Raw genomic sequence first — 14624 nt, forward strand, 5'->3', positions numbered from 1 at the left:
GCCTCAGTTCCTCAATAAGGCAGGGATAGAGCCAAAGGCTCAGCTTCCTAGAAGTCAATGGGATGAGGTTAAGGGAGAAAAATGAAGCTCCTTAGCAGAAGGCTGCTTGGAGTTAATAATGAACACATTTCCTTTTGTGATGATTGTCATGGCTTGAATTATTCCAACCCATTGTCCTTCTCCTCTTCTTCTTCATAGTTCCCAGATACTTGTTGTCAGCTTATATTTCCTCACAGATGTTCTCTTCTGCAGGATGTATAGTGCCAAGGCTCTTAAGCACCCTCATGTGACAGGCGTGGGACTTGGCATCTTCCTGCTCTTGGCATCAGTAATGAAAGATGAGGCTGTAATTCCCATTGCCTCAGGAAAAGGCCCCGAAAATTGATTGTGGGCCAAAGGAAAAAATTCAGTATTTTCTGCCTTCACTGGAGCTCCCCAAAGGAGCTCTCTCAAAATAAAAAAAATTGAGAAATTTCCATCAGGAAAGGGAAAGATGGTGGTGGAAAGAACACACAGGAGAGACAGAACTGAAGAGAAGGCTGTGAGGGGATTAGGTTCTGGTGTATTGCTGACCTCTGTGCTGTGTTTCCTTCAATGGGCATCTTGCCTGTTGTGGAACCAAGCATCATGCCTTCATTTGGAGGGTTTCTCCCCTTTGCTCCAAGTGTAGGCTTCAGCGCCGCACACACACAGACTTCAGAAGGTCAGTCATACTCTGGTCTTGGTTCTTTTATGGTTGCTTTTTTTCCCTTTGTTCTAGCTCATTGCAGATTTGAGCCTGGCTTTCCCAGTGTGAAATCATGGGAACCAAGTTTTGTATCCCAAAGGTAGGGTCTTTTCTTTGGAGAACTCCTGACTCAGTGACCAGCACTCAATGATATAAGAGGAATCCACTCTAGCAAATTTGACTTGGATCCATCTTGTTCAAGAAAAGTAGCTGATTGTCTCATGGGAAAATGCAGCCATCAGAAATCAGAGGGCTGAGGGAGTCATCCAACAATGGCATTGTTTTAGTAAGTGCAGGAATGCAGTAAGTTGGGGGAAATATTTATAAACTTATTAGGTACGCACATTCTTAGCCTATTATTCTTTTATTCACATGAACAGAAATCCAGGGACGAGATAAAGATACTCTCTTTGGAAGCATTGGCCTAGCCTAAATCCCTATGGGTTTTGTCATCCTGGGCCCAGTAGTCAATTTGTCTTGTCAGACATCAACTTTTGATGCAAAATGTTATTAATGAAGTGGTGAAGCCCTAACTGCCAATATCTCAGAATGTGACTAAATTGAGTCTTCACAGAGGTTATGGAGTGAAAATGAGATCCTTGGGTGGGGCGTGGGTGGGTGGATTGGTGGGAAAAGAGGAAGGGAAGGTGGGGGGAAGGTCGGGTCTTAATCCAGAAACCTGGCTCCAGAGTCAGGCAGGAGTTGTTCTTGAGTACAGAGCCAGGAATAAACCCTGGATCACAGGGTGTGGCTCCAAAACAAACAAACAAAGGGAAAAATATGGTTGCTGTCACATGGAGGGAGGAGGAAGTGGAACACAGGGGAGGCCTCCCTGGGGAAAGGGGGAACAGAAGCTAATGGCTGGCTGATCAGGACAAGCAGCAGCTCCTCCTGAGCTCCACAGGTTTAGCTGACACCTAGACTCTGAGCCTCAAGGGCTCTGCGATAACCAGTTTATGTGGTTGTAATCCAACTCCCAGCCGCATTTGTGGTACTTTATTATGGAAGCCTTAAGAAGATTGTGTTTTTGCTTTTGTTTTGTTTTATCTTGTTTATTTGGGCCACACCGAGTGGTGCTCTCAGGAATTACTTTTGGCTTTGTGCTCAAAAATTACTCCTGGCAGGCTCAAAGGACCCTATGGGATGCCAAGGATTGAACCTGGGTCAGCTGAGTGCAAGGCAAATCCCCCCCCACCCCCCACCGTGTGCTGTTGCTCTGGTTCCAAGATTTTATTTTTAATATAATTTTTATTTGAATCATAGTGGGTTACATATCGTTCACAGTAATATTTTAGGTACATATTTAACATTGAATCAAGGGAATTCCCATCACCGAATTGTCCTCCCTCCACCTCCATTCCCATCATGCCCCCCATATCCTCCACCCTCACTCCCGGGGCTGCTAGAATGAGTGGTCCCCTCTGTGCCTAGCTTACTACTTAGTGATCTTACAGCTGTTTGGTCTTGGTACCTCCATTATATCCCCCTCTAATTGGGAGGCGGGACTAGATAGTTCAAGTTATGTGGTTTTGTTTGAAGAAGAGAAAAGTAATAAAATGGGCTAAAAATCAAATACGCCGAAAATGGGTGGAATCCATCTAGACTAAAGGCTCTCATCCTCGGTTTGAGAGACGAAGGGGAAAAAGAAGGCGAAACACCACAACAGTATAAAAAGAAGTATCAAATAAAATATCCAGTGAGCATTACAGCAATCAAGATAGGCACCACATAATAGCCATGTTCTTGAAATAAAAAACATGACAGAGCACAAAACGGAAGAAGAGAAGAAAGAAAATCAATCAATAAATAAAAATGGGGAAAACAAGTTCAATATCCACAGCAAATCAAAGAAATCGACAAAGACTAGATAGATTAAAAAAAAAAGTATTTTGTGCTTTTTGTCTTTTTTTTTCCCCTCCTGCATAGGCACAGTAAGCATTGGAGTCTTTCGAACTTTTGGCTTTGTGCTCAAAAATTACTCCTGGCAGGCTCAAGGGACCCAATGGAATGCCAGGGATTGATTGAACCTGGGTCAGCTGAGTGCAAGGCAAATCTCCCCCCACCCGTCCCCCATTGTGTGCTATTGCTCTGGTTCCAAGATTTTTTTTTAAAGGTTTAAAATATTCTTATTGAAATAGGCTGGAGCAATAGCACAGTGGGTAAGGCTATTTGCCTTGCACATGGCCAACCTGGGACAAACCCAGGTTTGATTCTTGGCATCATCCCATAAGGTCCCCTGAGCCTGCCAGGAGTGATTTTTAAGTGCAGAGCCAGGAGTAACCCATAAGCACTGCTGTTGTAGCCCAAAAACATATAAATAAATAAATAAGACTAAAAAGATAGTACAGAGGATAAAGCGCTTGTATTGCATGCAGTTGACTCTGGTTTGCTCTCCAGGTTCCTTCTGGGCCCGGGGAGGCCAGCAGCTGCTCAGAGAATTCCAGAACTTTCCATCTGTGTCCACTCATAGTGCCACTTGAAATGGGTTTCAGAGGAGTTGTGTTAGGCTGCATTTCTACATGGGTCTGGGCCCAACATCATAACTTTCAGAGGACTTCTTCATATTCAATTCCCAAAGGCTGTGTGGCAGGCAGACGGTATTTTGTGGGTCCTCAAGGGGTGGGGGAATGTTAATACAGCAGCAGAATAGTTTCTTAGGCGCTTTGGTACTCAGAACCCATTGTTGGCTTCCACATCATTGGTGGACTCTGGGTTATGCTTTAACTCAGCTCAGACTGAGTCGAAACTTTTAAGTGCTTTAAATAAGCATCTGTTAAAGAAACTCAGTGGTTAGTATGATACTGGTCCTGAAGGAGAAAACCCTGCTGTACTGGGGGAGGGGGAATAGGAGGCCCTAGAGAGGACCACTTGGAGCAAGCAGCGTGTCAGCTCTGAGTTTCCTTTTCTCAGTGTGTCCCAAGGATGCTGTTCTCTAGGCAGGCTCTGGGCTATTTCTTGGAGGAAATTCAGCCTCCATCCAGAATTCTTCTAGCAGAGGGTCTTTTCTCTCTGATTCCTGTTTCACAGCCCCCTAGCCTAGCTCAACTCAGAGTTCCAGTGATTCTGCACAGTAAAGGTCTGCCTGCTTATCTAATGGCCAGATGAGACAAAGATAACCAGCCACATGCCCAACAACAAAGCACGATAGAACTGCAGAGGATGAAGTGAGAGTTCATTCATCCCTTTCCTTGGAGCATGTGTGGGTGCCCATGCTGGGGCTGTGAGGTGGCCTCACCCCACTGTTTATACTGGGATGCTGCTTTGATCACCAACACCAATATTGCTGCATCTTAAGTTTGCTTTTTTTCTTTCTTTCTTTCCTCTGTCTGGTACCCACAGTCTCCCCAGGCCACCAGTAACTTTTAGATCTGTCTGGGCATTGTTATATAATGTGAGGAGTTCATCCTTTTTCTTGCTTTAGGCTACAGGGAATGGTCCATCCACTGGATTCCTTTCTATGTTGTTGATGAATGCTAGCCAGAGATATCACAAAGATTTAATTATTTTATAGGGTCTCACCAATAAAGTGATTGCTACTGAATTGGTTGATAAGTATTTGAACTCAAATCGAAATGTGTATTGAATGCTAGTGCTGAATCATTAATACAAATGAAAAAAAGTAATATTTGAAAATAGGGATCAAAATGTCAAGTTCTAATAGGATTGTGTGTGTGTGTGTGTGTGTGTGTATGTGTGTGTGTGTGTGTGTGTGTATCACACCCAGCTCTGCTCAGGGGTTACTCCTGGCTCTGCACTCAGGAATCACTCCTGCCTGGCTCAGGAGGCCATCCATGTGTTGTGCTGGGGATTGAATCCAGGTCAGCCACATCCACAAGGCAAGCACTCTCCCCGTTGTACTTTTACTCTTTGGTTCTGAAACAGAATTAGAAAGGACATGCTTTATTTAGGTGCTTAGTGGGGTAGTGCTCTTAAGAAATAATCGGCCATCAGGAATTACACAAATTCAGATCCTCTGACTAAAGTCATCTCTCTCTTGTGAAGTTTTTGCCCTAGAAAGGAGCCTCCTGGGAAAAACATTCAGTTTTGTATTCTTCTTAATATATGGTTGATGAACATATATTAAATGTTCATATAGTAAAATGTTATTTTAATTCCATTGAATGGAATGCTGGTACCTGTTATTATGATGTGAAAAATTGTGGTAAGATTAGGTGAATGTGGATGTACCTTGGGACCTCATCAAGGACTGATGGTCAGTGTAGGTATAACCATTCACTCATTTCTATTCAGCCTATGAATGTTCATTGAACATTGAAGATTTCTATCACATATTTGAGTGAGGTGTAGGGGACCAAAGATAGAAAGCTGTGGTGGCTTCTCATCAGGGTCTCTCCAGAATGTTCTGGGAACAGATGGAAAAATCCAGCAATTTGCCAAGTGCCATTGACAATTGGGGGGAGCCTTTGAGTTGGCCTTGGGTACCAGAGAAAGCCTTATAAAGGGGCTAAGACTGAGTTCTATGGATGGAACTTTAGGTACAAAGGATGAAGAGAAAAACAATGAATTGGATCAAGGTGAAGAAAGTTTGGGGAATGACAAACTTTAATACATAGCTGTATTGAAATTTCATTGTATAGTTAATTATACCATATACTCTAATGCTGTTTATTTTCAAGCATATGCCCCAATGCTTTGACTCTGCACAGTGGCACTGCAAGCCCAGCATGTCTATAAACCATTCTAGTCCATCTATAGGTTTTTTCCTTTAGATTTCTCCCAGGATGATACTTTCTTTGGGGGAGGGGCTGGGCCACACCCAGTAGTGCCCATGGGTTACTCCTGGCTGTGCTCATAAATCGCTCCTGGAAAGCTCAGGGGACCATATGGAATGTCAGGGATTGAACCTAGGTCAGTCCTGGGTCAGCTGCATGCAAGGCAAACTCCCTACTGCTTTGCTATCACTCCAGCCCCTGGTGGGGGGACATTTTCTAGTGACAGAGAAGCAGTGTATATAGACAGTAACTTTTGCTGTCATGGGGTCACTGTAATGGCTTCTAGAACAAACCATAGGAACTCATTGTGTCTTAATTTACGTTTATTAGTGACACAGTAAATAGATACATGGAAATCTCCACACATTTCTACACCACACATATTTAAATAAAATAGGAAAAAGAAAGAAGTATATTCCAAGAGTGGGATTACAGTGGCAACTTAGATATATTGTTTATTGAACTGGATAACAATCTCCATTTCATAAAACATGGCGGGCCCATGGCTTTTCCTTGTCTGAGTAACCAGTTGCTAGACTTGTTGAAAGCCTTCTCTAAAAGGCATGTTAGGGACTAAGGCAGCTGGCAGTGATGTTGTGAGGCCAAGCAGGTCCCCTCGGTGCATTGCTAGAACATTCTGGTGATGGGCAGCTTTACTCGACCTCAGTTTTTCCTTCTTCTTTTGGGCTCCACATCTGAATGGTAGTGAGGTGACTCATGTGAAGGTCTGTGGGAATGGTGCAGGCTCCTCAAAAAAACCTTTCTTGGTTAGAGCCAGGAGGAAAGCCCTATACTCTGCTCAGATTTGGGTATCTCTTCTGCCCCCATGCCTTGTGTTTGCCCTATACTCAGGGCCCTTCACTGACACATTCCAAGTTCCTTCACAAGTGTTTGCTTACAAAAACCCAGAAGAGAGTTTTCGCAAGCACCTATAATGATTTAAAAAAGATATAGAGGAATCAATCTCTAAGGGTTAAAAGTCAGGCACAGTGGCAGAATTAGGACATTATTTGGGGGCACAGAGCCTTCCTGAAGACTTTTCTCCAAGTAAGCTTTCCCAAGTAAGTTTTCCTCTAGAGCCAAGGGTCTGCTCTCTAGATTAAGGCAGGCAAACATAGAATCTCTGTGTGTGGCACTTATTTGAAATCAAATGTGATGATTAAAATTGGGATATAGATGTTCTAACTGCTTTATAAACTTTTGGACAGTCATACTTAATATTCAGGGCATTAATTAAAAATAACAAAGGCCAGTGTAAACGTGCTTTAGATACGTAGTCTATAAAATATTGCACATAAATATAACATTTTGTTTCAATATTTCTTCAGAGTGAATTTTTTCATCATTTATAAAAAGAATACAAAATTGTGCAGACTAGATATAAAGCTGGTTTGTCATTTTTACTTCAAAAATGGTATTAGCACAACATAAGGGATTATTTACAAATGTTTGAAGCATCAAGTTTTGGTGGTGGTTAAATTCAAGATGATGAGTAGTAGTTTAAATAAAGATTGTTTCTCAAAGTTATTGTACAATAAAGATTGTCAGTAAAAAAAAATAGTAAAGCTAGAACTGGTAATTCCAAATAAGGTCCTTAGGGAAGCCATTTTCTGGGTTTATTTTAGATCTGCTTAACTTTCTATTTCTTTCTTATATTTAACATGTTTTCCTGTGCATATCAGGTTGAAGTATAATACATAGGCACTTACTTCCAAACCAAATACTGGAGTTTTTTCTTGTAGACATGAAAAATAATCTATTTACTCATGTCTCCCTTTGGTCCTTTACATGTACTCTAGACATTGTACCATTAATTTGAAACTCTACACAGGATGTGATAGGGAATTTCTCTTAGTGGAAATCAACCTGGTCACACCTATACAAAATATGTTCTGAGCCCACTGAGTTACCTCTCTAACCCCCAAATTATGTTTCCAATAAAAGGAACGATCAATGCAACCTGTGCAAAGCTTAGTTAAGCAGATGTGAGACTCTGGACAGTGAATGAAAGTTATTTCTACTAGAAGGTAGTAAGGTATTCAGTTAAATTGTCTCCCAATACCATTTTGCTTTTCCCTTAAGGCTCTCTGAATTCCCAAGAAATGCTACTTGTTTGCCTGTTCAAAATGCTTAGCTTAGAAGGACACTGAGTGAACAAATTTGAGAGTGAGTGAATAAGCAGTATCTAATTCAGATCCTGGTTGGCTTAGATCTGCCTAGAGAAAAGAGCAATAAATAAGTTGGTCTACTCCTTTACAAGATTCTCTTGGTCTGAAGTACTTTCACAGAACCAACAACATAGGTTTGTCTCCCTGAGCTGTAGGGTCATTCGAAATGTTTCTTTTCCATGGGGAGGTGTCAGATATTTTACTAGATACAGTAGTGCTGGAAGGTTCCATTCTGGTTCACCTTCTAAAGTCTTGAGTCATTCAGGCATTTTGTCTTGGCGAGTTGGTTTTACCTGGAGAGCAAGCTCAGTTTTCTTACCCGAAGTGTCTGCCAATACAGAACGCTAAAAGCGAAAGGAAACCTGCCACAGTTCTTTCTGCCATGCTGGGGATACCCCCGCCCCACTGGGCACCCGGACAGCACCTCCTGGTAGCACGGAGTGTCTTCAGGCCCATGGATTCCCCAGCAATAGGGGTGCTGCACCCTCTGTTCTTTCTTTTCGTTGAACTGGACCCCAGCTGCAGTTCTTTTAGGTCATGGCAGTTGCATCTCAGGCATCGGGGCCTTTCTCATTTGTTAGCTGTTCCCTGTCGGTCACATCCTCTTGAGGAGGTCTTGCTCTGTCAAAGAACCCACACTGCAAAGAAGAGAAAAAAGTCAAGGCGAATGATTCAGCTCCCTTGGAATTTGTGACACTTCTTTTGCTAAGTTTGTTATGTTCTGGGTTTTTCCTCTGAGGGACCTGAAGCTTGGCCTAACATCTCTCTCTCTCTCTCTCTCTCTCTCTCTCTCTCTCTCTCTCTCTCTCTCTCTCTCTCTCTCTCTCTCTCTCTCTCTCCCCCTCCCTCCCTCCCTCCCTCCCTCCCTCCCTCTCTCCCTCCCTCCCTCCCTCCCTCCCTCCCTCCCTCCCTCTCTCTCTCTCTCTCTCTCTCTCTCTCTCTCGGAGTGTTTTTTTTTTTCCCTCAGGAGAAGGGATGCTCTGCTGAGTTGAGCATAGGAAGGTATGGAGAGATGTAGCCCATATACTAAGTCTCTTGGCATTGGGTGTTACATAGTACATCAGAATTAGATTTTTCTACAATACTTTGTGAATTTTCCAAAGCTCAACCAGAAATTTAGGGAAGAATGGATCTTAAGACCATCATTCTCCTCAATTATTTGGGCTAGAAGAATATGTCTTTTCATTGAACTCTGGAAACTCTCCTGGATGGTTTCTGATGTTGGGAGACCAACCCATCAACTGGGGCTTCCTAATGACCAAGTAAGCTTTTTTTTGAGAGGGGAATAACAGACTTGTGGAATATATTTCACTTAGAACCTATAATTGTACCATGGAAATGTAGGTGCTATCCCAGTAGTAGCACATTGGTCTAGTTCTAGTTCTAAACACCATAAAATCAAGTTCTATTTCTGTTCATTCACATTAGATTGTGTGGGCTGAGAAGAGCACAAAACAGCTGCTACTGATCATCTCAAGACACCATTTAACCTAAAAGACAAGGTTTTCTCAGTTTATTAAGTGAACCACATGTTTTAAATTAAAAATGATTTTGGAAAACTACAGCAATAGCAGTTAACCAAGACGCGATAGATTCATTACTCTCAGAGTCATTCGATTTGTAATTGTGACAGTGTTTCTATTTGGTCATCAAAAGCTCCAGGAAACTTGGCAGATGTGTTGGTTTGGGGGCCAGAAATTAATTCTTATTTTAGACTTAAAAAAATAAAACCCCAACAACTTTGATTAAAATACATTAAAGATTAAGTTAAAGCTTCCTACTGAATTAATTGGCAAGATTTAAAAAAAACAAGTCCAAGGGATATTATAACATGATTGATTTATTTAGCTTAATTGATAGTCCAAGGTTAAAAAAATAGGAATTGTTCTTTATTAGTTGCATCTGTGAGGGCTTATAAAAAAAATCTGGAAAGATTGATGATTGTACCATGTCAGTAAAATGCTGAAGAGCTTGGTTAATTAAACTAGAGCAAGAAGTCTTCATTATGACATTATTGCTCTAAGCAATAAGAAGATCACAGGTCTTAATTAATCATGTCTCAGTCTATATGTTTATTTACCAGAAATGGAGATAAAAGCAACATTACACAGTCCCAGTCTTCTTGAATGTCAACTACGCAAGCATATTAAGTTTGCCAAAGCAAACAAGGTAACGATGTTCCCCTGATGTCTTTGAGACTGTTTTAAAAAAAGAAGAAAAAGAAAAAGAAAAGAAATAACCCCACAAACCCCAAAGCCTGCCTATTAGCACTGTCTTTCTCAATTCCTACATTTATCTTTCCAAATTCCCTCTGCGACCTCTCCACTCCAAAAGAAGACAAAGAAATTGAATCAACTTACCTTCCATAAAGCTAAGGTCAAAATGGCCAGAACCAGTAATCCGAGAAGTATTGCTAGTATTATTACCCATAAAGGGATAGAGAAGGAAACATTTGGGGTTGCCCAAATAACCGATGTCTTAATCTGAAACAGAAACAAATGTGCTCGAATTGGAAAGAGTCTAAAATATAGCAGCATTCAGCAAGATAACTTGGGGTGGGTGGGAAGGGGCAGTTCTTTTTTTTGTTTCTTTCTTTTTTGGGGGGGCAGGTTTCGGGCCATACTCGTTTGATGCTCAGGGGTTACACCTGGCTAAGCGCTCAGAAATTGCCCCTGGCTTGGGGGGACCATATGAGACGTCGGGGGATCGAACTGTGGTTCTTCCTTGGCTAGCACTTGCAAGACAGACACCTTACCTCTAGTGCCACCTCGCCAGCCCCAAGGGGAAGTTCTTATAGGACCAAGTTTCCTCCTTGATATCATCTTAGGGAAGGGTGAAGTGGTTAAGAGTCTTGTACATGAATTCAAACAGAAGAGCAGGACAGATTTCCCAAGGAGTATAAAATTACTGAAAACTTGAGGGTGTTTGACTTATACTAGCCCAGAAAAAAACAAAACACAAAACCCCACAAAAAACAACAAACCAAACCAGGATAGGATTTTGGTGAACCATGACTAAGCTGCATAGGAAGGAATGACCTTCACTTGTGCAGGACCATTATGTACCAGTGGCTAAAAGGAAGGTCTATGAAGGGCCAAATCTCTCCACAGAAATGAATGAATCTCATTGAGCAGGGAGCAACTGAAAGTTTGGATGGAGGAAGTTAGACACATAGTACAACCCCAAATGTCACAGAGAAGGAGTCCCAGTGACTGTCAGTGATTCTTCCATGCACTGCCTCTTTGGCTCTGGACTCTGCACTGTGAGTGAGGGACAGAGCTGGAATTTGTAAGAGCTGGAATAACTGAGACAACTCAAATTGCCCTGTTGGGATAGTGCTGCTTTCAGCCTTGCATCCCACTTCCAGCGCTTGCTGGATTCATTCTATTTTCCACTGCTGCAAGAGATGGAGTCTGGAGGGAAATAAGAGCAGCAACCAGCAATCTGTGTGGACTGCACTTACTGGGGCCAGAAAGCATCTCCTAGCTCAATCCTCTGGACCCTTAAGTGAAGAAGCTGCCAATGTTGAAATCACCAGGCCAGGCTCTTTCCTTTGCACTTTTTGACAATCTCAGGGTCATGTGCATCCAGATTAAATGTATATATCCTGGGAATGTAAACTGGTAGAACCATTTTGGAAAATTGAATGGAACTTTGTTAAGAAGCTGAAGGTAAATCTACCAAATAACCAAACAATCCACTTCTGGATTATACCCAATGAACATGAAAACTTGAAGCTCCGCAGTTTATTACCTTGGTGCTTTATGGCAGAGTGAAAGAAGTTAAAACACAGAAGCCACCCAAATGCTCCTCGACAAAGAATAAAGAAGATGGGCATGTGTCTCCAATGACCAGCTCCTCTACCATACAAATAAAAAAAATCTTGCCAGCTGGCGCAAAAACAGGAGCTTGGGGGGATTGTGTGAATGAGGCAAAGTTAATAAGACGAAGACACAGTTTGAATGACTTATCCTCTGAGAAATATAGAATCAGTGAGGAGAACCCACATAGCATGAATCAACCATCTATTTTAATTTATTTTCAATAATTCAGAACTATTTAAAGAAATGTGTCAATACTCAGAAGTACTTGGAGAATAATATGGTTCTACCAATTTATTTATAATTATCTGCAGTTTTAGGAAGTGAGGTCCATAAATTATAAGTGGCTGAGGTGCTATTAAAGTCATGCTAAGTAGGAACATTTAATCCTAGCTTCATCATAAATATTGCTGCTCTTTATTATGGTTGAAAGGCCATAAATAAATTCTTAATATGCCAACATTTTTTTCTGGACATTTATGATATGTTGTTGTTTATTTGGATAATATAGCAGGGTACGAGGGAAAAAGCTCCCTTGTATTTGAAACTATAATTAATGTTGACATCTATATTTATGTATCACAGAATCTTATATAAATACACTTCAGTGGGGTCACAAGATGGTTTTAAATAAGTGGACAAAGATATCCTACCTACAGTATCATTTGGAAGAAAACACTAACAGAAAACCAACTAGCTAAGCACGTATTTTTAAACAACATTTAAATAGGCCCCAAAAGATAACTATGTCTTGTACATTTAAACTCCAATGATTTAATTTAAAAAATACATTTAAGGGTCTGGTAGTGTTATAATTCTTTACATTGAATGGTTTCACTGTGTATGATTTTTTTTTTGTCTTAGTATATTGTGTTTGTGTTTGAATACAACCTAGCAGTGTTATGAGCTTGTTCCTAATGGTACTCGGGGGACTGCATGGTGATGGGGATGGAATCAGAATTTTCTATATGTGAATCATACATCAGACCTTTGAACTACCTCGGTAACCCCTCTGCATGAACTTTTAAATAAGGATTGTTGTGCTGGAGCAATAGCACAGCAAGTAGGACATTTGTCTTGCATGAAGTCGATCTGGGTTTGCTCTCTGGCATCTCATATGGTCCCCGAGCCTTCCAGAAGTAATTTCTGAACACAGAACTAGGAGCCACTCCAGAATGCCACTGGGTATAATCTCAAAATAAAATAAAACCAAAAAAAAAATCCAGGAAGGATTGTTATGAGTTATCTTATAATAACTACCTGTGGAGTTATGCTAGGCAACTGTACTTATTTGTGTAGGTATGTACTGTAAAAATTTGGCTCTTGTCACATGACAAAAATGCCAAAGTTCATCATGAAGTTTAAAAATGTTTCTTGTTATTAATTCCTTTGTGCATTATTGTAATGATTTGGTGTCTTCCCTTACATGATTCGTGCCACATTCCAGGAAGAGCTAACTGGTTGTATGCACACACACGTATACACATAAATACACACAGACACACACATACACATACAGAAGATGCAGATGAAAACAGCTACCTTCTCCAAAACATTAAGTTTACACAGACTTCCAGAAATGCCCGAATTACGAGCAACTTGCAAAGGTAGTACAAATGAATGCATCAGTTCTCAGCAGAGCTTTGGAAAAACAAACAGATGATATGTGATGGATCCTTATTACTGAAGAAAAAAACGGGGGAGCTCTTCTTCTGGCTGAGGAGGAACTGGAATTCTGAGCTCCCTCAAATTCTTCAACACTTAGACCATTACCAAAACGTTAGGAAACTCCCAAGGAAAGAGTCAGCCAGTCCCATGCACAGAGTACAGTTCTTTCAGACCAATCCCAGAGAAATCAGTTCTCATCTGATTGACTTTCACCAGGCAAGACCTCTAGGGATCCAGGGGTTTTGAGCAATTTGAAATGTTTTTCCAATAACCTTTTCCTGAAAGGAGTGGTAAATCACCTCCAGAAGATAACAAGCCTTTAAAAATAGGCAGTAACAAGGGCAGTGGGGAGGGAGCCTTGGGGGCTCCTCTGAGAGACGCCAACAGCAGGCTGTCACCTGTGGTCAGGACACAGAGCTCCCCACTGGATGCGACTGGCTGAAACATGTGTTTCTGCTGTGGTGCACATGCTCAGAGGAAACCAAAGGGCTCAGATTTATCTTCCCTGGAGCTCCGAGCCTTTGAACGTCTTTGGATGAACATCTTCTATGAACCCCCCAACGTCTCTGTCTTTTAGGCTGAACATAAATCCAAAGTATAGCAGACATCTTGTGAGAGCAAGAGAGACGAGTTAAGTGAAAAAAGCTGTGGGGAGACTGGCTTTAGGATGCCACCGAAGTTTACAGAAAGTCTTCAGCTGAGCAAATCTCTGAAGTTTCCAGCCTTTCTCACACAGCCAGAGAAGGCCCAGATGTCTCGGGTCCATCACCAGGAGTAACTGGGACCTGGAGGTTACTGGTTTCAGACACAATTTTAGGGCTTTAGAGATACCTTTTTTATTCATCCTTTTCACAGTTCTTTCAAAAGAATGAGAATGGACTGGCCTCAGTGAAGGAGAACTTTCTGAAGGGAGTGAGGTGGAGTCAGGGAGAATAACAAGGACGTTTATTTGTTTGGAATTTTGTTGCTACAGTATTAAAGGTTTTCAGTCTTAGTTCCCTGGCTCAATTCTCACTCTCAGAGCTCAGCAAACCCAACACTAGACCTACCCAAGGTCTACCAGGGGTCTCAAACTCAATTTACCTGGGGGCTGCAGGAGGCAAAGTCGGGGTGATCCTTGAGTGCAAAGTCAGTAGTAAGCCTTCAACATTGGGGGATGTGACCCAAACAACTAAAACAAAACAAAACAAAAAAGATTCCTCTAGGGCAGGGCCACAAAATGTTGTACAGAGGGCCGCAAACGGCCTGTGGGCCTCGAGTTTGAGACCCCTGGTAGACCCACCTCAGACCTACTGTAGGCAGGTCTTAGAGCAAAGTCTCATTTGTGAAGGTCTGTCTAGTCGTTTAAGGGTTTGAACTCTCTGCAGCCTCTGGTTTGAAAATTACATTAAGTGGATTACCTTAAATGACTAAAACTAGATTAGGTAAGAAAAAACGAAACTTTAGCATTTCGTTCAAAGACCCAGGTTGATAGGAATTGGTGATAGTCAAGGCTTGGATTCCATCT

At 41.7% G+C, this 14624-nt stretch overlaps 1 protein-coding gene across 1 annotated transcript in view; it reads right to left on the bottom strand.

Moving 5' to 3' along the window:
• Positions 1-8179: 8179 nt before the first annotated feature.
• ITGA8 (integrin subunit alpha 8) overlaps positions 8180-14624 on the bottom strand; it is a 169383-nt gene continuing 162938 nt past the window's right edge. The window contains 2 exon segments of the mRNA XM_049777530.1: positions 8180-8266; positions 9989-10111. Coding sequence (XP_049633487.1) covers positions 8180-8266; positions 9989-10111 — 210 coding nt within the window.

Source organism: Suncus etruscus, chromosome 7, assembly GCF_024139225.1.
Source record: "Suncus etruscus isolate mSunEtr1 chromosome 7, mSunEtr1.pri.cur, whole genome shotgun sequence".
Taxonomy (NCBI): Eukaryota; Metazoa; Chordata; class Mammalia; order Eulipotyphla; family Soricidae; genus Suncus; species Suncus etruscus.